The sequence below is a fragment of the Chrysemys picta genome, chromosome 4 (assembly GCF_011386835.1).
Source record: "Chrysemys picta bellii isolate R12L10 chromosome 4, ASM1138683v2, whole genome shotgun sequence".
NCBI lineage: Eukaryota > Metazoa > Chordata > Testudines > Emydidae > Chrysemys > Chrysemys picta.
In genome coordinates, this window is record NC_088794.1 from 107470215 (window position 1) to 107495044 (window position 24830).

Sequence of the window (24830 nt, forward strand, 5' to 3'; positions counted from 1 at the left end):
ACAATGTGAGTGTGTGCAGAGAGATGATAGACAGACACATATCTGTATGAATATACATATATGCAAGTATATTTCACGTATATTTTAGTGAATGTGTCCACAAAGCATTTTTACATGTACTGACGTAGACTGTATACAACTTTTTTGCATGCCTGAAATCAATGAATGTATGTACATATATGCACCATTTATGTATATGTATGTGTGTGTATCTGCAGCAACTGCATCACTGCAGTTTTATAAACTTGTAAAATATTATTCAGGTACAAATAAAATTGCAGATCACTTAATCTTAATCTCAATCATATACTAGGTCGTGTCATTAAAAGAAAGTTAAAGTTGCATTTTGGAGACTGTGAATGATGGACTGTAGAAGATCTACAAATTGTGTAACCTTATTCCAATAACTGAGAAATTTCACTGGCTTAATTCTTCTGTACTTCGTAGCCATAGCTCCACTGTGTGTTCAGTATGTCTAGTCTCTTTTCACTATAACCAACAGAAGCACCATACAAAAGTCTTACAATGGATGTCTTAATCTCTCTGTGTGCTTTTAGAGCATTATTTTGAATTCCATCATGCAGCCTTTTTTCTTTCCTCTTCTGAAGTTTTATTACAACAACAGAATTCCCAGGGAGCTTTAGGGGCAAGGTTCGCATAATATTGCCCTAAAGTTTTGCTTTAGGGGTGGAATCTGTACCCCAGCCCTGATCATCTTTTTGTGATGTTTCTCTTTCTGAAAGATGCAGTGTGCAGTCTTACAGCGTTGTTAACGGTGTACAGATTTTTTTTTATTATTTACCAGACAGTGCACATCTACAAACCTTTCATGATGATTTCTTTCTCTGACCTCTCAGTGACTAGGCATCTTGTTCCTTAACACTGAGGGAGGCTGAAAAATGCTTGAGTTGCTCAATGTGTGCCTTCTATACCAGTTTCAAAATGGCTTATTCTTCTGGTTTCCATGGTGACAATTAACACTGTTACAAGGCATTGTTCCAGTCTCCATTTGGGCAGAATTTTCGGGTGTGATTTTCCACACACAAACACAATTATTTTTATATATATCTATATAGATATATATAAAGTATCCCTTAGCATAAGTGTCAAAAAGGGGGAGGGGTCCTCAGTCAAGCCTTCCTAGATTTCATAGAATATTTCTTTCTGACAGAAATCGTGTTTTTACTTCCTTTGTTTTGGAATTCAAGTACTTTTGGTTTAAAAAAAGTAGTCACCTAATATGAATTTGCCAAGCATCTTAATAGATAAACTCTTTAGTGATTTTTTTAAAACTCCCTTTTTTGGCAAGAAAAAGAATCAAAATTCTTTAACATAGATACCAATGCTTCTTATTTCTACTGGGTGGATTCATTAACACAAAACCAGCCATGCATGCACACATACACACAGCTAATCATGCTGTAAGTACTTGACAGTATTTCAATGTGTGTTTTTTTAAAGTTTGGTGGGGCAAGTGCTGTGGAAAATTAAATATTAGTCATTTATTTATTGCAGCTACTGTGAGAAATCCTGTGACTTTAACTTTCTTAATCTCATTTTTGGCTATTGAACAGTAATCTATATCATAGCATTCACAGACTGTCACAATGGAGCAGCCTTTGCTCACTTAATGCCGCGGATAGAATGAATATGAAGATTAAATTATCTTCTCACCACAGGATAAAGTAGTCCTCCTAGACTAGGGTTGTGCAGCACTGATAGAGCTGGTAGCTAATTTTGCCATGCAACTGCTTAGAGTGTAGGTGTTTAATGGATAAAAAAAAAAAGCATTAGCAATAGCATCTAGTGCTATCAGTCCCTAAACTGTACCTGCTGTACATTAAGCTCTTTCCTTAAATTAAAATAAACACTTCACTTTAATTTTCATAAGTGAAACAATACTGACTTTCACTCACATACCAATACATCTAACAATTAACTGAATTCTTTCATCTTTTACTGTTACTGTATAATGCATTCTCTATCAATCATCAGGTTTCGTCATGCTTTATATACAGTAGGTTACATGGTGACAAAGACAGAAAGCATACATAAAGTCTAGCTTATTTATTTTTTAATGTAATAACCTTTTATAACATCTGTCACAGAAACTATTCATGCTATGCTACATTGCAGAATTATTTTATCTAGTCCAAAATTAAGTGAAATGTTTTAGTTTTTATGTTAGCATGAACATTATTGTTATGAAACATATGCAACCTGTATTGTTTTGTCATTGATTTTATACTACCCAAGAGCATAACCAAAATCTAGTTCAGGCAACAACAACCAAATCAGTCAATCACAGGTGAAAAGTGTTAACTAACCAGAGCCCGCACCAGTGTCACACAGCTAGAGGACTCCCTCAGTCTATTAATTCACTTGGAAAAAGAAAAGGAGTAATGTGTACTGGATTTCAGTTCCTAGCTAAACTGGATTTCAGTGCCTAGCTGTAATCGACTATGGATTCCCCTTGATATTACATGTACTTATGGAAATAATTATGCAAATCCTTTTCAGCTATATCATCGTTAAATAGAAATCAGATTACATAAAGCAGATTGTAATCTCCTCTAGTCACCATTCTAGCTGAAAAGGCAATAATATAGGGCCAAGAAGCATACTTGTTGAACATTTTAGTCCAATGAAACTGGATTATCTGCGGGTTGAGGCAATTCCTCAATGCAAAACCCGATTGCCTCCTGTTATCACGCATTTTTAGAAAGCACAGTCTGTTTTCCATCTATCAGAAGACAAGTTCTTTATAAATTTTAAACAATTCCTTGATATTTACTATGAATATTCATGCAATTTTTGATACACAGACACCTGATCAGTGTTCATTAATAATGTGAAATGCTTTAAATCACCTCATTTAAAAGATTTTGCTCTGTGATCCACAAATGACTAATATTTTGTGAAGTTTACATAATACAAATGATGTGCATGTGTTGTGTAAATGGAAGATTAAAATATGAAACTAACAATATGCAAACATATGCATGGAAATGCTGAGGACCTATTAGCTGAAACAGTGATTTCACACATTTCTTATTTTCTTTAAGCTGCCTCCAATTGTTTTTTGTTTTGTTTTGCTACAGTACATGTTCTTGGATCTGGCAAAAGCACCCATGTTTTAAACATTCTTTATTCTAGTTTAATTTTGTTATACTTACCCAAAATGTTAATATCTGGGCTAAGAGCTACTGTAGTAGCTGTCTTGGCTGACTTTAAAGCAAAGAAAGCTTAATGTTGAAGATGCAGTTTGCTAATAGCTATGCATAATTTATGTAGGTTTTCTAAACACTTGTTTGGGAAAATGTGTTGTATTCCCTTCGCTGAATAAAGGTGCGGTTTTTGGCAATATAAGAAGTCCCATTTCAACAAATGTGCTTTTACGTAAGAGTGTGTGTTGCATTTTCTGATTTACTCTGCAGTCCACTAAAACATACCTAATCATTGTAGTAACCATCATATATAATACTAACGTAGCTCTAAGAGAACACGTGTTTTAAAGAGATTTACTTACCAATATGTCTTGCAGATGCCAGTATGTCCTTTTGTGAAAAATATAAGAAGTAGCCAACTGAAATATTTAGAGATTCACTTTAAAGTAATTTTGTAAAATGTTTGTTAAATTTCTCTTTATCCTTATTTCCATCTTCTTTTTAAAAAGGTAAATAATCACACTGGAAATAACGAGCAGTTGTAGGCTGAAGAAGCATTTGAACAGTGTGAGCATTGTTGCTGTTCTTATTTGTGCCACCATTTTAGTGCTACTGTAAGAGTGCTTCAACAAAAATCTAATCATTAGAATTTTATTGAAATAAGATATTAATAATTTTTAACGTGGCTAAAATATGATGTCATCATATGCCTTAATTTCATAGCTCTCAACCTCCTGAGACCCAAATATGAGGCAAAACCCAACAGGACAATCAAGAGAAAAAAAGTTGTGCCGGAAGCTTACAACAATGTGGAATTTACTTGTTTTCATTTTCATAGTTTCAGTGTCATGCTTCAGTATTTCTGATAGGAATAACATGCCTTAATAAAATTAGGAAAACACCTGATTTCAAGAACACAAAGGTAGATCAGGTTCTAGATGAGGGACTGTTGGAAGCTATGTCTAATTTTGTTGTATGCAATCAGTTGCCAACTTTTCTAACTTAAACCCCACCCATACAAACCACCTGCTCAGTGTGCATCTGAAATCCTATGGAAAAATCCTTTCCAAGACACATTAATAAGGTTGTGTGTTTCGCTATATAAAAAAGGAAGCTCTCTGATCAGGATGACAATTGAGCATTTTGATTTTTAAGGGTGAATTTTAATAGAGAAAACAATTTACTGTAGCTAATGTTATCTTTTTCTTCTCATTTTAGAGATATAATGTAGAAATGTCAATCAGGCACCCGAAAAAGATGGAACTGCTTAGTAAGGTTGAAGCTTTGAAGAAAAGTGGTGTTTTACTACCAAATGATCTCCTTGAAAAAGTGGATTCAATTAATGAAAAATGGGAACTGCTTGGGGTATTTGCATTTTTATTACTGTTTGTGGGTTATATGTACATTTTTGTCTGTTGAAGTACGCTGTCTGTCTGATTTCTAATTTGAGGCACAAATATCTTGCTCTTTCAATTCGCTACATACATTTCAAACAAGCTACTCATACTATTATAAAAAAAAAACTAGTATTTTCTTCTTCTGTTGATTTTTTTTATTCCATGCTTGTCACCTGTCTGACTTTAATAATTTTAGTTCTTTAATACATAAAGAATGTAAGTAAAATATGCCATGTATTATGGGCATGCACCAAGTCAACTATAATACAGTATATCTGATATACACTGACTGTCATGCTTGAGTGAATGTTAATAGAATTTATTCTGAAAGTACATGTTAGAGACATCTACTGTTTAACTATTTACTATACCCTTAAGATGAAAAGTGGGGTTGTCACTACATATTTCAGGTGATATTGAATGCTCAAAAACAAATATGCAAATTTGGTACAAATCTGAATACCTGAATCTAAGAATGCAGCCAGGGTAAGTTTCACGCTGCTGTATTCAGCTCACTTTTGACAAAAGCCAAAAAAAAGTTTCATGTAATTCATTTCACGCTATGATGGGCTGGGTTTCAGCCAAAGTGTGAGATACAAGAATTTGCAAAAAAAGCAATATAGTGATTCTGTTACCCAGAGACTAGTGATGGCACTATGCAGGAGACACTATTGTTCTATTGTTGTAAGACAGCTGAGAGAGAGAGGAGAAGTTAAACTATATTTTTTCATCCACTTCTACTTAATTGCCTTCACTTCAAATCAAGGGTAAGATAAATTTATAAATTACTTTAAATGATTAATTATAGATGTGTAATATTAGCAATACAGTTATACAGCATAATTTTGCATGCTATTATCTTACTTTTAAAAACAGTATTTCTAAGATATTGCAAATAAAGCTACATACACAACTTGTCAGGGTCAGCTTAGATACTGGCTTGTCATTTTAACTTGTGTAGTAATACAAAAGCCATTTTGCATGTTTTTTCTTCTGCGTGGTTCAGCTGTTTCAAACAGCTTGAGTCTATGAATATGCCAATTGTCACAAAAAGTTAAGTTTGTCCTATCAGTAGTTTGTTTAAAAAGTAATGTGCAGCATTTCTAAATTCATTTTTAAATGATTGAACAGCAGTATTATAATTCTTAAAAAACAGAATTTACTAAGTTCTCAGTCTAGCTTTTTCAACTAATGAAGAATTATGGCAACCAATTTGTATTTAAATTGTTTAAAAATAATTCTATTTATAAACCTTTGACATTTGTGACTTGAAGCACATTTAATCAGTTTAATTCAAGCTCAGTACCATGCCTCTGATTAAACTTGGTAGGATATAAAGACAGTTTGAAAGCAACTGATATATAATCCTTCTTAAAATCAGTTTTCAAAATGTAAATAAAAAAAACTACCCGGTCTTTTTTAAAATACATTTAAAAAACTTTATCTCTCAGCATGTTAAAATCAAAATATAATTATAGATTACTTTTTGTATCAATTTCTGCATTTACAAGAAAAATAAAAAATGCAGTTTTCCTGCTAAATGCAATTTCATGTATAATAAGCAGAATTGGATAGAGTTTTGTTTAATTTAATAAAAACCTCTGCAGAAACTAGCAACACTAGGCGTACTGTTTTAATTGGCATGATTACATTTTAATTGGCATGAAAAAAATTAAAGACAAAGATTTTAACTTCTAACAATGGTAAAATAGAGGGATATGGTTTTTAATATTACTTTCATCTAAGGTGAACAGTGTGGAATCGAAATACATTAGAATGAAATGTCAGTGGTGCGTACAGTTTAATCTGTGAAATTTTGTCCCCTGTGCTGAATATTACTCTGTCTCAATTGCATATTAAACAACCCTATCAAGGCAGGCATTGGCATCTGCTGTGCTGACACAAATTGTGAATTAAATGAAATTGATGTCCTCTGTCGTATATTTATGAAGACGGACCATTCTCTGAAGTATTCTGTTTATGAAGAATTTATGATTGCAAACTGTTCCAGAACAAAAAAGTGGCAATAAATTCTTTTTTGTGACCCTACCCTCCAAGGGCATTGATTTCACCTCCTGCTGCTACTTTTGTTACAGCATAAAAACAATAGCTAACTCTGGATTCCTCTGAGAGTCTTCAAATTATCAATATTTCCACCATGAAAATAGAAAGGTGTTGCCAAGAATGCATGTTTTCAAGTTATGATCTCCTAAAGATACTATTTACACAATGCTACACAGTAGATTAATGTCTGTTAATCTAATTTTATTTGTGTTGTAAAGCTTATTTTTGGAGGCTTAATTCATCACAATAAATCATGTCCCACTGAACGGGGATGGTACATTTTCCACAGACAGGCATACAGGGTCACTTAAAACTGTATCTTCATGTTACAACAATTAAGCCCTGCTAATTATAAATTCAAAAGGTTATAGGATATGGTTGTCAGTATTTATTCAAAATTCTACAATCAATAGCACAGATTTAGTGCTTATAATAAGTGTTGGACTGACAGCCTTTTATAGGTTAGATGAAACACAGCTTAGCATAATAGAAGCAGGCAACCACATGCTTCCACTGTGATGTTGAGGGATTGCCTTTTAAGATACTGAAAGGGAAGTTAAGTCTCCCTGCACAATCCATCCTTGGCCTCTTCAGCACATTGATTATACTCAGAATGCTCACTCCTGAAAATGTAGCTAGTGTTTCTTTTACTATAAAAGCTGTCTGGAAAAGCAACAGTAAATTAATTTAATTGGTGACCATAGGTGAATGTTTATTTTGGGCCAAAAATTTTAAACTTTTTGCAGCTTAAAAGTTAAGTACTTAAATCCATATTTAATTATCTAATTTCAGAGGTTCTAAGCACCTGAAATTCCTATCTCACTGGAAGCTGTAGGTGGTGTTTGCCTTTGAAATTCAGGCCACCCATTTTGGCCAGATTTTGGCCCAATTCTAAGTTTAGACATCCAAGTTTGAAAACTTTATTCTAGGAATCCATAGTTTAAAAATGTATACAATGGCCATGCTTAAAAACTTGTGATTTTAGGTAAGGTTAACTCATTATTTATAATATTTCCTATCCTTACTATGTGGTAAAGTTATTTAGTTATCTTAAGCAATTGGCAAGTGTTCCTAGGTGATCACTTTACAAAGTTAATCTAATGAGTACAATTTAGTCTTCTTTGTCCATAATTGTTGTTATGAAAAAATCCATTTGTCACTAAGGACCAGCTCCTGCTCTTCCTCCCACTGAAGTCAAAGAAAGTTTTGCCATTGAACTTCAATGAGAAGAAAATTGGGCCCTAAATGAGAATAAAGGATACAAAGCATAAATTGATTGATATTGGTAATAACTAGAAAAAATATTACTGGTCATCTAACAGATAGTTCTTGTTGCTCACTAACCTGTGATATGTTTTGGTACATAAGACTAATCTCTGTTTTTTTTTTTTTTTTTAATCTAATGCATTAGAAAACCCTAGGAGAGAAGATCCAAGACACAATGGTAGGGCACAGTGGGTCAGGTCCACGTGACCTGCTCTCACCTGAAAGTGGCAGTCTGGTAAGGCAGCTGGAGGTCAGGATCAAAGAGCTGAAAGGGTGGCTGAGAGATACAGAGCTTTTCATCTTCAATTCCTGTCTGAGACAAGAAAATGAAGGAACAATGACTGCTGAGAAACAACTGCAATATTTTAAGGTAATAAAAAAAACATAGTTTTCATAGCGAGATTTCTCTTAATAGTTAGATAAAATATGTGTCAGGTAATGATAATACAATATATGCACATATGTAATCGTACAGTCACATTTATACCTGCATTTATATACAATGTGTTCATGTAATGTACTGTTGCACACTTACAGAGAAGTTATTTTTCTACAGTAAAACTTCAAAGGGATGCTCTCTGTCATCAGAATTTGCTAGCAATTTGTGTCTTTTATTTTACTTCACTATAAACTTGGTTTCATTATAAATGATTACATTGTGTACTGAAGTCTCTATATTGAACACTTTAGTTAATGTGTTGTATAGCACCCCAGTTTAATAGACATGAGACCTGAGTCTCCTCTCACTTAAGGCAGGAGTAGCTGTACTGAAGTCAGTAATCCCACGGGCAAATACCTGGTATAATGAGAGAAGAATCAGGCTTATTAACTAGAGATAGGTAGAGATAGACACACCCACTATGAGATTGGCCACAATCTAGTCTTGAGCCTGGGACTGGTGATGGGGGATGCAGTTTACACCTTTGTCATATTCAGACCATTACCTCCTTCAGCTGGAGGCCAGGACTCATCTTTGCTACTGTTAGTATGAAGGACATATTTTATTGTTCCATTACCAGTTTGTGCAGGAGTATGTTTGTGTTAATGAAGCTCTGACTTGGTTGGACAACAAGATTGTCTTGTGTTCATAGTTGTCAGTATGGTAGCTCCAAAACATCACCTCCTCAGTGTCATCTCGCAGGTCACCTTTCTCTATGGATGATCTTTGACAGATGAAATAAGAAAGAAGAGGGATAGACCATTAATTGTAGGGTTTTAGAAATCTTAAACCATTGCTGAGGTAAGGGTGATGAGGGTTGTCTCTTGTTCTGCAATATCCATCAAGTCTCAATCAGCAGCACTCTTCCCATGCACAATAATCCCATGCACTACTACAGACTAGGGACCAAGTGGCTAGGCAGCAGTTCTGCAGAAAAGGACCTAGGAGTTACAGTGGATCAGAAGCTGGATATGAGTCAACAGTGTGCCCTTGTTGCCAAGAAGGCTAACAGCATTTTGGTCTGTATAAGTAGGAGCATTGCCAGCAGATCGAGGGACATGATCATTTCCCTCTATTCGGCATTGATGAGGCCTCATCTGGAATACTGTGTCCAGTTTTGGGCCCCACACTACAAGAAGGATATGGAAAAATTGGAAAGAGTCCAGTGAAGGGCAACAAAAATGATTAGGGGGCTAGAGTACATGACTTATGAGGAGAGGCTGAGGGAACTGGGATTATTTAGTCTGCAGAAGAGAAGAATGAGGGGGGATTTGATAGCTGCTTTCAACTACCTGAAAGGGAGTTCCAAAGAGGATGGATCTAGACTGTTCTCAGTGGTAGTAGATGACAGTGTGACGTTGTGCAGTCTATATGGTTTTATAAAAACTTGATAATAAGTCAATATAATGTAACTGAGATAGTTTTAGAGAAAATACGGTAATAAGTGAATGTAAGTAACTGGGATATGCCTCATGCAAAAGGTCTCTTGTAAGGTATCATTACAAAGCTTATAATCTACTGAGTGTGATCATCTGATTTGTATAAATGTACCACTCTTGTATCTAAAACTAGAAATATAAAATGTAACTCTGAGGGGCTATTGTAATTGTGTAAAGTGTGGACCATTAATGATGGTTTGGAATCTTGATGACTCCCATTGTCTGCAGATGGCTGTATTTACCTGTGAGTCTTCCTGTATATGTGTGTGCTGGCAAGTGAGTAATGAAGTCTTGCAGTGACATGTGATCATGTCACCTGAACTGGAATCCAGCTTTAACCTGGTGCTTTTCCAGTGAGGGGGGGTGGAAACCCAGAGAGACAAAGGATTCCCGCCTTATGCAAAAGATATATAAAGGGGGGGAAGAGAAGAGAGAGGGGGAGCCATCATGAAGAATCCCCTAGCTACCACCTGAGCTGCAACAAGAGCTGTACCAGGGGAAAGAATTGTGCCCAGGCCTGGAAGGTGTCCAGTCTGAGAAAAACTTACTGAAACATCTCTGAGGGTGAGATTATCTGTATTTAGTTTGATTAGGCATAGATTTGCGCATTTTATTTTATTTTGCTTGGTGACTTACTTTGTTCTGTCTGTTACTACTTTGAACCACTTAAATCCTACTGTCTGTATTTAATAAAATCACTTTTTATTTAGTAATTTACTCAGAGTATGTATTAATACCTGGGGGAGCAAACAACTGTGCATATCTCTCTATCAGTGTTATAGAGGGCGAACAATTTATGAGTTTGCCCTGTATAAGCTTTATACAGGGTAAAACGGATTTATCTGGGTTTAGACCCCATTGGGAGTTGGGCATCTGAGTGCTAAAGACAAGCGCGCTACTGCGAGCTGTTTTCAGGTAAACTTGCAGCTTTGGGACAAGTGATTCAGACCCTGGGTCTGTGTCTGGAGCCAGACAGGAGTGTCTGGCTCAGCAAGACAGGGTGCTGGAGTCCTGAGCTGGCAGGGAAAACAGGAGCAGGGGTAGTCTTTGCACATTGGGTGGCGGCTCCCAAGGGGGTTTCTGTGATCCAACCCGTCACAGTGGCGTAGTCGAGCAGGATCTGTGCACAGTTGATTGCTTTGAGATACTGGTAGTGATTTTAAGTGAGTTTTAAGTGTGGTGGCTGGAGAACAGACAAAGTGGTTACTGGTTTGTTATTTTCTGTTTGCTTATTTCGGGCAAGGGAAGTAGGGACAGAAAAGGAAGCTCTCTGGTAACTAAGAATCCCCTGAGCTGAGTGCATCTCAGTTTCAGTGAACTGCAGAGGGGTTGTGGCCCAGCACAAGAAAGCAGGACAATGAGTACTAGTGATCTCAGTTCCAGTGAACTGCAGAGTGGTTGTAGCCCAGCACGAGAAAGCAGGACAATGAGTACCAGTGACGCGGCTATTAAACTAAAGCTGGCCAGGTTGGAAGCAAAAGAGAGAGAAAGTGAACATAAGAGACGGCTGGAACTAAGACAATTAGAAATTAGTGCCAAGGAGGCAGAACATGCAAAAGAAAAGGCTGCCCACCAGCCTGGACTTAAGAGACAAAGCAATTAAGACCCAGAAGCATGACCTGACTGTAATGGAGTGGAAGAGGTGCACAGAGACATGTATCCTGGAGCTGCAAGTTGGGGTCCTGGTGACTGCTGCGGTGGGAACAAACCCCAAGGACTCTAGCTGGAAGCAAACCCAACCTGAGTGAAAGGGGGGGGGGGATTTTGCTGGCCAGCGAAAGGTCCCTCATAGCTGGAAGCTGTGAGCCTACAGCTGGGTCAGGGTCTCTTTCCCTTTTGGGGGACACAGGAGTGTCTGCCCCATAGGGGAGCCCAAAAATGAATTTTAGGTATACTGCCTCCGCCATGGTCAGTGGCCAAGTCTCTGGCAGTAAGTTCAGGAGGAGGGTGTGACGTTGTGCAGTCTATATGGTTTTATAAAAACTTGATAATAAGTCAATATAATGTAACTGAGATAGTTTTAGAGAAAATACGGTAATAAGTGAATGTAAGTAACTGGGATATGCCTCATGCAAAAGGTCTCTTGTAAGGTATCATTACAAAGCTTATAATCTACTGAGTAGATTTGTATAAATGTACCACTCTTGTATCTAAAACTAGAAATATAAAATGTAACTCTGAGGGGCTATTGTAATTGTGTAAAGTGTGGACCATTAATGATGGTTTGGAATCTTGATGACTCCCATTGTCTGCAGATGGCTGTATTTACCTGTGAGTCTTCCTGTATATGTGTGTGCTGGCAAGTGAGTAATGAAGTCTTGCAGTGACATGTGATCATGTCACCTGAACTGGAATCCAGCTTTAACCTGGTGCTTTTCCAGTGAGGGGGGGTGGAAACCCAGAGAGACAAAGGATTCCCGCCTTATGCAAAAGATATATAAAGGGGGGGAAGAGAAGAGAGAGGGGGAGCCATCATGAAGAATCCCCTAGCTACCACCTGAGCTGCAACAAGAGCTGTACCAGGGGAAAGAATTGTGCCCAGGCCTGGAAGGTGTCCAGTCTGAGAAAAACTTACTGAAACATCTCTGAGGGTGAGATTATCTGTATTTAGTTTGATTAGGCATAGATTTGCGCATTTTATTTTATTTTGCTTGGTGACTTACTTTGTTCTGTCTGTTACTACTTTGAACCACTTAAATCCTACTGTCTGTATTTAATAAAATCACTTTTTATTTAGTAATTTACTCAGAGTATGTATTAATACCTGGGGGAGCAAACAACTGTGCATATCTCTCTATCAGTGTTATAGAGGGCGAACAATTTATGAGTTTGCCCTGTATAAGCTTTATACAGGGTAAAACGGATTTATCTGGGTTTAGACCCCATTGGGAGTTGGGCATCTGAGTGCTAAAGACAAGCGCGCTACTGCGAGCTGTTTTCAGGTAAACTTGCAGCTTTGGGACAAGTGATTCAGACCCTGGGTCTGTGTCTGGAGCCAGACAGGAGTGTCTGGCTCAGCAAGACAGGGTGCTGGAGTCCTGAGCTGGCAGGGAAAACAGGAGCAGGGGTAGTCTTTGCACATTGGGTGGCGGCTCCCAAGGGGGTTTCTGTGATCCAACCCGTCACAGACAGAACAAGGAGTAATGGTCTCAAGTTGCAGTGGGGGAGGTTTAGGTTTGATATTAGGAAAAACTTTTTCACTAGGAGTGTGGTGAAGCACTGGAATGGGTTACCTAGGGAGGTGGTGGAATCTCCTTCCTTAGATGTTTTTAAGGCTTGGCATGACAAAGCCCTGGCTGGGATGATTGTATGATTCCAGATGGTAGACCACTTACTGAGTCTCGCTTTAGTAGGACGGGATGGGGTTTTTACACCTTCCCCACCATGGGTTCAGCAAGGGCTTTGTTCATGCATGGCATGAAGGGCAACAGGCTATATGTCACAACTCATTATTTAAGTGTAGGCAGATGTCCAGTGCAGGTACTCCATAGGGAAGGTATACATGGCTTAGAAAAGGACTTAAAAAGAAGTGTTTGTTAAAGGAACGAACAGGGGAAGAGGGTTGGGGACTCCTATGATTGGTACGCCAGGGAGAGTGGGTAGTAAGGTCCTGGCAATGGATTTGCTGGAGGGACCTTGATGGAAAAAGAGGGGGAGCAGGTAATTACAGAATAAACAGGAGGTTACCTGCACTGTACACTTTTATCTACCGGGTAGTCCCAAACATTTAATAATAAAGTTGCGGCATGATTAAATCCATGTCATATGTCTCCTGTCCTTCTTTCGGTATAGCCAGACAATGCAGATTTGGCATTTTCTGGAATTATCAGTGTTTCCAAGATCTTTTTGAGTGAAACTGTAGACCTGGGTTAGGACAAACATACTGTTTGGTTATTTGTTTGACAATTTTCTGGCAGTGGACAAAAACAAATAATCATGCTGATTATTTTTGTTTTACAATTGGATTTGATGCAGATGGAATATTGTTCTTGGACTTGTAGACCTTCACAGTAATAGATGTAAGTTGTTAATAGGAACGGTTGAGTGCTCATTTCTATTGGAAATCAAATCATTTATTTAGGTCCCTACCTATGGACTTAGGAGTCTAACTTCACACAGTCATAGTATATATGGACACCTATACATTAGTCCCTGCATCTGTAATGCACACACAACTTTTCAAAATGAAATAAACCTTTTATTCAAAAATTACGCATAATATCATGCAAAGAGATCTAATGATATTAAACAATGTGGCACTATTACATAGTTGATTAGTTAATAATTATACTATATAAACATCAAATTATGTATTTTCAAAATGGTAGCCATTAGAGTATAAAAAACAAGTACATATAAAATATGGGAAGAGCACATCACTTTATCATGTATATTAAAACCATCTATGTCTCATTAAATCTGAAATCCACTATAAGTAAATTTTCCAATCTCCACTAAACTCCTGGGGGGAGTGTATAAAAGAGAAAATGGATATAATTAACAATACTACAATGTATAATCTATATATTTGGGAGAGGACATTTAGAACATTTTCAAAAACATTAGCTATGCCACTAGTTGGTAAACCTGCTAGTATTTAGTTTGACTTACTTTCCACTGAACTATGAGATTAACCTAATTAACATTGTTCACTGCAGAATGTAAACCATTGTTTCTTAAAGGAAATTTATTGTCCTATGCAGATTATACCTATAGCTGCTGCATACATACTCCTGTTAATAAAATAAACACAACAGTGCTTTTGATTTTTATTCTGTGGCATTACATTTTAAATTGGACATATGGTACAGGAAAAAGTTATTTCATTTTGCAGTTGTTTTCCTTTCCCTTTTCATTTGAAGAAAAGGTTGAATGCTATAGGTAAACATACTGAGGACATAGCACAGGAACACTATGGTATGTATGGGAAAACGTTTCATTCCCTTGTAGATAATTATTTTGACTTATTTTTCTTTTATGAAAATTGATCTTGGGTCTGCATTAACTTAGGTGTACTTTTTATTAATGTACTGTTGCACATTTTCTTTTGGAATACTGCTGAGCAGTAATAATACATAGTATTTTTATAGCACTGTCCACCCACAGACCCGAATGTGCTGTACAAATATAGTGAATGAAGCCTCGCTAAATCTTTGCGGTAGGTATAGTTTTTCCCCTTTTTAGAAATGGGGAAATTGAAACACAAAGAAATTAAGTGTCTTCCCCAAGCTCTCCCAGAAGGTCTCTGGCAGAGTCAGAGCTAGAACCCAGCTCTTCCAATTTCTAGGACTTTACTTTTACCACAAAACCATCCTTCCTGTCTCTAGGTTGCCTCTCAATACAGTCCTTTTGTGGTGAAGAAAGACTGTTTCTTGTGTTGCTGTTTGTTTTGATTTAAAGTTCAATTTGTGCTGGATATGATTTTTCAGTTTTCCTTCATTATTATCAGAATGAATGCTAGCTACTGTCATCATTTGCTATCTTGTGTATGATTATTTTGTTCTACATTTTTCACAGCAACAAAAAGTCCTATATATTCTGGTCAGCTCAGTATTCTGTACATAGCACTAGGTACGACTGTTTTGGAAACCCAGCATACTCAATCACTCCCTCCATCAGCTTGCAAGGGCCAGAGGCTGCTGCAAACATTTTTCACACTCAGCTCCCAAATGAGAAGAATGAGCCTCATTTCAGTCTATAGTGACACTTACTGGCTGATCAACAGTGATGTTAAGTGAGCTTGCAAACACAGATTAGTCCAGCCTGCTAGGGGGAGGAGAGTTGTATTGACAGGATCATTGTATACAAAGAAGGGGGTATAGGGTAGATAGGGGTGTTTTATGTTGTTGAGCATTAACATTTTTGACCGCTGCTTAGGACCTTTATTTCATACTATTGCTAAGCCCAACCATTATAAAACTCATGAATTAGAATCTCAAAAATCATGAGATTTTTTAAAAATATATAAATTTGAGGTTTTTTATTGCTCTTCTGGTTTTTGAGCTGTTGGGTTCACCTTTTCAACCTTTTCTCTGCAATCATGAGGGCCAGAAACATACTCTTTTTTAATGAAACAGGAGATTCTCATATAAACACATAGCTCTAGGCACTGGGACTTTAACAAATATCATGAGACTCACAATTAAGTTGTGTGACTTGGCAAAACTGATTTCCTAGTTTAATGATGTTGCCTACACCTGGGAAAGGGGTCAGGAGAGACCTGGAGCAGGAAGGGATGAGGAGTAAAAATGGGGAGGGGAATGTGCATTCTGTAGTGACAGTTTTTTGTAAATCTTATTATATGAGCGTGGTCAGTGCAGAGAACTGTGTGAATTATTGGCTAGCAAAGGGGATTGACCTTATATTGATAAAAGTATGCTGCTTTCCCCCAAAAAAATCCCTTCCCAAAAAGGGGGGGAACCTAATTACTTTATCATACATTCACCGTATTTCATAACAAAACTCATCCAGGGGCTCAGTTCAAGATAAATGATCCATCACGAACCAAAAAAAAAAAGACAGTGATCCATCACAGCCAATCTATTCAAGGGCAAGCTTGGACTTGCTGGAGTTCCTCTGTCTCAAAATCCACTCAAACAGCAGTGGATAAGCTGCTATTGCTTTTTGCCAGTCAACCTTAGAAAGTGCCCCCCAACTTTTTCTTGGTTATAATATCGGAGCACGTGCTCAGTTCAGTTGTCCATAATGCCACATTTCTTAGAGTTTTCTAATCTAATTTTATATAAACCAATAAATAATGGATAAAATTTATAAACCTGAGTCCTAAAATTAGGCTCCTAAATCCATATTATTCAGGCACTGAAAATAAAATGTGGCCTGATTTTCAAAGGTGCTGAAAACCTGTCGCTCCCACTGATTTCAGTGGGACTGGGATGCTCAGCACTTCTGAAAATTAGGTCACTTATATTTGAAAATGTTGGCAAACATTGTCTCATTAAAAGTTCCTAAATGTCCATGAAATGCTGTCTTTCACAGCTCGCAGAGTTTGTCTCTATTTGCATACAGGTTTTCTATGTAAAGGTAGTGTCCTACCAACTGGCAGTAATATTTGTACCTCTGAATCACTAAAACCACTGATGATAGGAATATTTCATTGAATTTGTGACTGAGCATGCCAGATATTGCCACATGAATATTTCTTAATTTATGGCTTAGGACCGTCTCTTTGATAGCAATGGGTAATTAATCATCAGTTAGTGAGTCAGTCAAACACTTTGTATGGTGCTTTTCATTATAAATATCTTCAAGTGTTGCTCAACATTCAATATTGCAAATCTTAAAAACAAATCAGTTAAATAAAAGCCCATGGATAAAGCTTATGCCATGTTTGGATAAGCCATAAAATTATAGCCACAATCAAATTTTTATTTAAAAGGAAAAGCCAGCAACATGGATTTACAAAATGTACAGGACCCAAGATGTGAGACTTTAGACAAACAATTAAGATCCATCCGGTCAAATACAAATTTTAACTCTGGTTGAAAGTTGGAAGCCAGTGCTGAGATTTGTGTAACAATGCTGCTGGTAGAGCTGCAAATAAAGAATTACAGAAATTCAATGTGGATGTAACAAAAGCATGCAAAACAGTTTCCAAATCAACAGAAGTCAGGCAGGATTTAATCCTTTCTACATATCAAAATTATAAAAAAAACCACTGTTCTAATAATTTATATATGTTTAACAATAAGGAGCTATCCAAAGTCCAAAATCTTTTCACAGATGATAAAACCTTTACCTAGTTTTAATTGGCTTAAACTTTAACAGGCTGGAAGACATCCAGTATGGGACTGTTTGAAATATTGCCTGATTAAGGTCAGATTCAAAAGCAGATAAGCTGAGTGTCATTTACAAAACACTGAGGAACCCCAAATGAACTTTTCTGACATCCATCCTAAGGCAACATTTATATACCAAACAATAAGGAAGCCAGCACCCAGCCTTGTGACGTTACATTACAATATAATTAGACAGATGCTGAATGATTTTTGCCAAAAATGTGGGATTCTGCCACTGCCCTTGAGAAGCATAGATGTTTTCACATCTCCAAGTTACAGGTTAATGCTCTAATTATTGCTATTCAAGAGAGAGCTCACTTTGTGCTTCAGTTAGGTTTTCCCTTTTAAAGCCACAATCATATAAATTCCTATGTAAGGATAAAAATCCTACCTGAGACTGCAGCCTTCACCACACCATTCTGTTTTGATTGTGGATCCTGACCTGTAAATTTTCTGGTTGTGCTTTCTTTTTCTGCGGATCCTCACATTTTAAATAATCAAAGGTTAAAATTAATTGTAGGCCAATCTCGGTCTGTTTCTAAAACATAGTTTTGACCCTGATTCACTCGTACCCTATGGCTCCTTTACTCTAGCTCCCCTGACAAAAAAAATGGGCCACAAAGCCAGAAGATCCAGCCACCAGGGAATTCCCGCTGCAGATGGGGAATGCCCCATATGGTGTAGTGCAGCTGTAAATAGTTCTCAACTAGCCTGCTTCACAGCCCTTGGTTTCATAAGCAGCCAGATGCAAGTTAAAGCAGCCCTGAGGCCACTTTAACCTGTGTCAAGGGCCAAACCAGGCCTCAACAGCTCCCACAATAACAGAGGCATGAAGGTGGTATAAACCCCATATTTGCCCCCAACCTTGAGTCCCTCACCTGGCAGAGACTGGATGCAACAATGAATCAGACCCTTTGTTTCTTTATTTCATACTTTGCTCCCTGCTCACCTTTTTATTATCTTCCTTGTTGCAGAAATAATAACTCTCCTGTTGATGTTATCACAAGGGGATCTACCTGCAGTAAGTGGATTCTCATGCTAGCAGCAAACATGAGACAGGAGGAGTCAGTGGAACGATCTCAAGACCGGAATGACTGAGAGATGTTGTTCAGACTCCCATAACAAACCACAGGAGACCTAACAACAGCATGGGTGCAAAGATGTTTCCCCCTACTAATTGCGGTCTTGCTTCAGTCCCTGTGAAATTTTCCCCACTCCCAGTCCCCTTACACACCCAGTAGTGTGGTCTCTAGAGACAGCTGGCCCTATTGTTTACTACAACTGGTCAGAGAGAAGAAATGGGGCTGAGACTCACCAGTTCCTCTCTTCCCTCTTCAGCAGGTAGGGTCTGTGGGTGAATCCGATGCTGTGAGAGAGGATTTAGGGGACAACAGCTGTAAAGAAACTGCTCTGTTTCCTCTCCCTTCTCAATACCTTAACTATAAGGACTGCCTGGTTAGAGAGAGGCTGTCCCACCTGTGCAGGGTATCAAAACCAGGGAATCTGTCATGCAAAATGACACAGATTGTGCAAATGACGCACAGTTCTTTCCACAGCCTTCTCTACTATGGATATCTAGAGAAGTGTGGGGTCTGCTTTTTCCACATCCCTCCAAAACAGGTCAGAAGTTTTCTTAGAGGAACTGAGGTGGAGAATACTTATTCCTTAGCCCCTAACTAGCTTTGCATCTTTTGGGAGCACCAGATACTTGTTCCTGCCTACCCCCCACTACCACTGTGGATGTCTTTGAAGCTATGTTGTTCCCTTGGCCTTCCTATCCATAGCTCTTATATATCTATGCAAGTTATTGCCTCCTGCTGCCTTTCATCTGCTGTTGCATGAGGATCCATTTACAGGAAAATCCAGACATCTCCTCTTCTAACACCATCAGCAGGGTGAGAGACTTATTCCTGCAACAAAAAAGAATAAAGGAGGTGTAGAGGGGAGCAAAATGTGATCTAAAATAAAAGACAGAAACACTTCCACCATGCTGAAAATAGATTGATCTATATTAATTGACAGATTTTTAAAAGTGAGGGTCAGTGATTTGGCTCAACTCCAAGGTTGAGTTCCTTAGAAAAACCCAGTAGAGAAATGTCTGAGAGCTGACAAAATACAGTGTACTTTCTCCATTAAGGCCCACTTGATAATCACTGGATACGATTATATGATTTACTTGGTTGTCTATAACTGTTCCTTTGAACCCATTGCACTGCATTTACAGTCCAAATCAGACCACTATTAGTGGATTATTGATCCACTAAAGTCCTCTAGAGCCATTAAATCCTACTAAAGAGCGTTTCTTTTAAATTGGTGGATCATTGACCGAAAAGACTATAACAGAGCTTCTGTCACCATAATGATCTATTGTCTATGAAACTGTCACACATTTGTCAGAAATCTACATCGTAACATTTGTCTGTAAGTGATTTAATAGTGATGATAAATATTCAGTACTCAGCCCAGGGATTAGGAGCTATATTATTGGCTTTGATATTAATTTGAGTTACCCAATTTTTGCCTCAATTATACAGGATAGGTTTCCTAGATTTAGTCTTACCTGGGAGTTATTAGAACATTTGCCCATCAGGGAGTATTATTATGGACCATATTAATACCCTTATTCACAATGAGTAGTATTTTACTCTATCAGTAATCCCATTTATTTCAATGGGATTATTAGGAGAGTAAAGTCTAATTTAATGTGAGTAAGGATATCAGAATCAGCTCCTCTATGAGGAACGTTTATTCAAAAAGACCGTGCTTTATAGTCTGAAGGACTATTTCATCCCTGATGGTTTTTATTGATTGCATATTACAAAATACTGCATACCACAAACATGAGATGACAATTTAGAGGGGATGGCAATCTCTGGCAACATAGTATTAGAGGAATGAACCTGACATGACATAATGGTGTCTGGAAGCAACAACGGGTAATAAAGATTCAGTTAGGCAGTGTGACCTCAATCCCAGCACACACATGCTAATGAGATAAGGGATAGTATCTTCTCACTTCCACGTACAGGAAAATCAGGCCACGACTTTACCTAATTAAACCTTTCTCCTCCGAGTAGAAATGGAAGAAAATAGCTTGTACCTGGCTGTAAAGGAGAAACATTTCACTGCAGACTTTCCCTTTACTGGATCAGAGATCACAGGGAGGAGCACTTCACACCACCTGTTCCCTTTCTCTGCTAAATGAGAGATTGAAAAGAGAAGGTGGCCTCTTTAGCCTGGCTCTTGTTTATTTCTGATTAAAGAAATGGAAGCCTGTGAGCTTTGTTAAGGACTGAGCTCAATAAGCCTGGAAAAAAACTTATATATAAATATGGGCAAGATAAGACACAAAGTAAGAAAATATTTTCATTTAATTGAATATTCATCTTTTTTATTTTAGATGGACTAACTCTTTGCAATAAGACTAGGCACAACGTTCCAGAAAAGAGTGCTTGTTGTCACTGCATAAACAGATATAGTTGAAAGCACAACGCTATCTCTGCCTCTAGTATTCCTAAGCAGACTCAGACATGGGCATAATTTATTAGGAGTGGGGATGATGTTATTTCCAAGCTATCTTTTTGTTCACCCAGGTTTAAAGTTGCCTCACCAGTGTGACAAAAAATCCAAAGGAACTATCTTTTCCCTACTCTAGCTGTTTCCATTTCCCCCTTCCTGCCTCCTTGCCTGCTCTCAAGTCCCTAAAAAGACTAAATCAGTTTATTTTCTATACACTGCTTCCCCATCTGAAGTTACACCAGGAAGTTCTTCTTGTGTCATTCTCAAGGGAAGGAAGCACTCAGTGCCTCCTGGAATGTATGAAGACCGTTGCAGAGAAACAAGGAAAATATACCAGCCTAGAAGCTCTGAAAGGGCTATGTTAAGGAGGGGATGGAGTAGGCAGAGTAGCCGCATCTGGCATAGACCTAACTGTTACAGGCATTGGCATACCTTAATGCAATAAAGCTATGTAAATCTTTTTTTTTAACAATGTATATTTAGGTCTCTGGGTGGATACTGGGTTCTAAATGCTATGAGTCAACATAATCCTTTTTCATTAAAGTTGAATGAAACTCAGATATCTGAAACAGTACTCCGAACAATAGAGGGGTTGTTTGTATCTTAGTTCTGATGCTTGTTGAGAAGAGACCTTAATTTCAGTTCAAGTTTTGAATTTAAATTAACTCCAAAACTCAAACCAAAATGCAGCTTAACCCACTGCGTTCTTCTCGGTTTCAGAATTGTGAAGATTTTCACCTCAACCTGAAGTTCTTCTCTTGAAACTTGACCCAGGTTTGCTGAAGGTTTTGCAAACCATGATGAACTGGTTAGTAAACCTAGCTCAAGTTTCAGATTTGTAATGCCAGGTGAATATAATGTGATTTTCAGGTTTCGTTACAAAAGACGTACAAAGCGCTAATATTCATGCCCTGATCTTACCCTTCTGATGCTGTCTCTATTTCTTTAGAATATTTTGCCAAAAATGAACATTTTCCACTACATACTTCAAAATCTCTCCTGTTTTCATTGGAAGGAGAATCTTCTGAAAAATAAATGCAAACAGGACAGAAATTGGAAGAGTCTGGACATGCAAACAGTGCCATAGCGGGCAAAATGGCTTCTTCCCATCACCTCCCTTCCTCCCCACAAATTATTTGGAAATGGCTCCCTGGAGCCAATTTAACCTACCAATCAGTGTGTGTTGTGAATAAGTTCTAAAATCTTTTAATGTGAAAATGAATTCTAATTAATACCTTCTCCTCTCACACACAAGGAAAAAATAAGGCTTCAGAAGACGTGTTTCATGCTTTAGTAGCAACGCTACATTTGCATCCAACACCATTTTTCTTTTTTTTTGTTAAAAGTTACCTTTCTGTAATTGCAGACTAGTTTAGACTTTAGATAGCAGCATCTGAACAATAATGGACACTTTTTTTAACAGATTATTGCCAAAAGTGCATTCTTTATTCCAGGGAGACACTGTAATAGATACCAGCATTTTAGTAATGATAAAAGCAATCTGTAAGCTATTATCGTTTCCTTTAGAGTAACTTAATCTTCATATTGTTTTATATGTCTGGAATGTTAATAGTGTTTTTAATTTAGAAGAAGTATATTACGTATTACTAATTACATGTGAATATGAACTAAGTACCAGGCCAGTGAACTATCTTCTTAAAAATAAATATATGTAAAAATACTTAACCCAGCATAAGGAGTGGCACAAATAAATTAAAGAATGTCATACAGAGATAATAACAGCTTTCATGGAATAAGCCTAAGAGAAATATCAATTCTAGATTCAGTATTGTGTTTTATTTCATATACTGTACTTCAGGAGACAAGTTGGAAGGAATACAGGTGCTGCTTTTAGTCCCTAAAAATGCTGTTTTAATTGTTGTTTGCAAATGATTTCAACACAAATGTCTTTGTGTATCTTTTTACAAGTCAGTGATCTGATTGAATTAAAATTCAACCCAACACACTCAGATATCATGGCAATAATAAATACACACATAGGTAGATTGAACTTACAAAAATGAAATATTTATCTTAAAATACTTGGATGGCAGTTAATTTTTTATATCTCTCTCTCAGGAAAAAATATGGAATTGGCACTGGAAATATGGATTTTTTTTTTTAAAATGTTGTGAACAATTTCCAAATTCGTTGTGCAGAAATAATGCACTGATCAGAGAATCCTAGAGAGATGTGTTCAGCATAGCAATTTAGTGGCCTCTAATGCTATTAAAAGTATGGCTTTTAAATAAAGGAAACCAGTTCACTATTTTTGAAATAAGTTGTAATCTACTTTAAACTGTCATTCCGTGTTTCTGACTTGCAATTAGATGATATTTCCAAAATGTCAATCCCTGATTCTGTTGTGTCTGTCATCGTAATAAAATGTGACAGCAAAGATATTATATCAATACTTTTTCCATAATTAGCATTAAAGATCTCACAAGGGTGAACCAGAAAAGTTATACAAAGGTTTTCCAGTGAATGGGCCTGCAGGCAGCATTATGCCTTTAAAATCTTTTAATATAGCCAAGACTGATGACAACAAGGAGACAAATCTATGTGCAAACCCGTTTGGAGAGAATAGTTTTGTAGTGTATGATGTATGTTACATAAATGAGCTTATTAGGACTCTCATCTATTTTATTATTGGTGCCCAATTTAATAGAGGCATTTAAAAAACAATATTTCTGCCTGACTCCTTGAAATGAAGAAGATACATTGATATAATTGAGAGCAAATGATTGCATGTTGTGCCATTTAATCATGTCATTTTTCAATTGCTGTTTTTTGCACTTCACTGCATACTTATAGAATATTTAGCTTCAATATAGATTAAGTCCCACCATTTGCAACTAAGCGGAGATCCTATATTAGGTGACATTTTCTTTTAACCTTGAAATCAGTTAAAACACCCGTGTTTGCCAGTATTTTCTTTAAAAGATGACAAGTCATCATTCACTTCCAGTCCATGGCATTTGGCTTTTTTTATTTTGAGGAATTACTTACCATTGGTTGTCTTTTTCATTCACTAATAGAAATTCTTATTTTCAATATTCATGCAGTATGCAAAGTTAATTTTAAAACACAAGCTGCAGCACAGCAGACAGTAGGAGCCAGCTAGCAGACAGCCACCGTCATCTCATGGAAAGCATTCTGTTGATACGTCATAATTCCAACTTCCTGTCCTGCCACTGTTTTTCATTATGAGTGATATTTGCATAAAAATAAAGGGTCAGACTTTTCATAGTCATTATTCTAGTCTTATGCCAACTCTGTTGAAATCTGTGGTGTTACATGGGCCTAAAGCAGACATAAAGTGGTGAAATAGGCCCACCTTTGTTTTGAAGAGTTCATTTGCTCCTGCTGTTCGTTCGCCACTCGAAAACATGACTCTGACTAGTATTATCAGTATACTGAGAGCACCAGCAACCATTAGAGTTAAGGTTGCATAAGAGCTTCCGTTCTCAAATTTTGCTAGCTTGGCCTATGTCTGAATGTTGATTTTAAATAAGTACATAAATACAAAAAAATAATTAAAAAAAAAGTTTGAGTAACAGTTCAGTCATTATCCATGATTACACTAGATAGGAAAAAAATATAAAGGGGGGATATAAAGCCTCATGCCTCAGGGCAGAAGGCTGGCAAAAGTTAGGCAGAAACTTCCACTTTGGGGTGGTTATTTCATAATTGCCCTCAGTGTATTCTTGCACCTTCTTCTGAAGCATCTAATATTGCCCATT

General features: G+C 37.2%; 1 protein-coding gene across 14 annotated transcripts in view; it reads left to right on the top strand.

Annotated features, from left to right (window-relative positions):
- The window catches only part of AKAP6 (A-kinase anchoring protein 6), a 427955-nt gene that overhangs the window by 359856 nt on the left and 43269 nt on the right, over positions 1-24830 (top strand). For all 14 annotated transcript variants that reach the window (XR_255087.5, XM_065595443.1, XM_065595441.1 and 11 more), the window contains 2 exons: positions 4386-4532; positions 8040-8264. Coding sequence is in view for 13 of the 14 variants with exons in the window: in XM_065595443.1 (XP_065451515.1) it covers positions 4386-4532; positions 8040-8264 (372 nt within the window). In the remaining variant the exon portion in view is untranslated. The remainder of the gene's footprint in view (positions 1-4385; positions 4533-8039; positions 8265-24830) is intronic.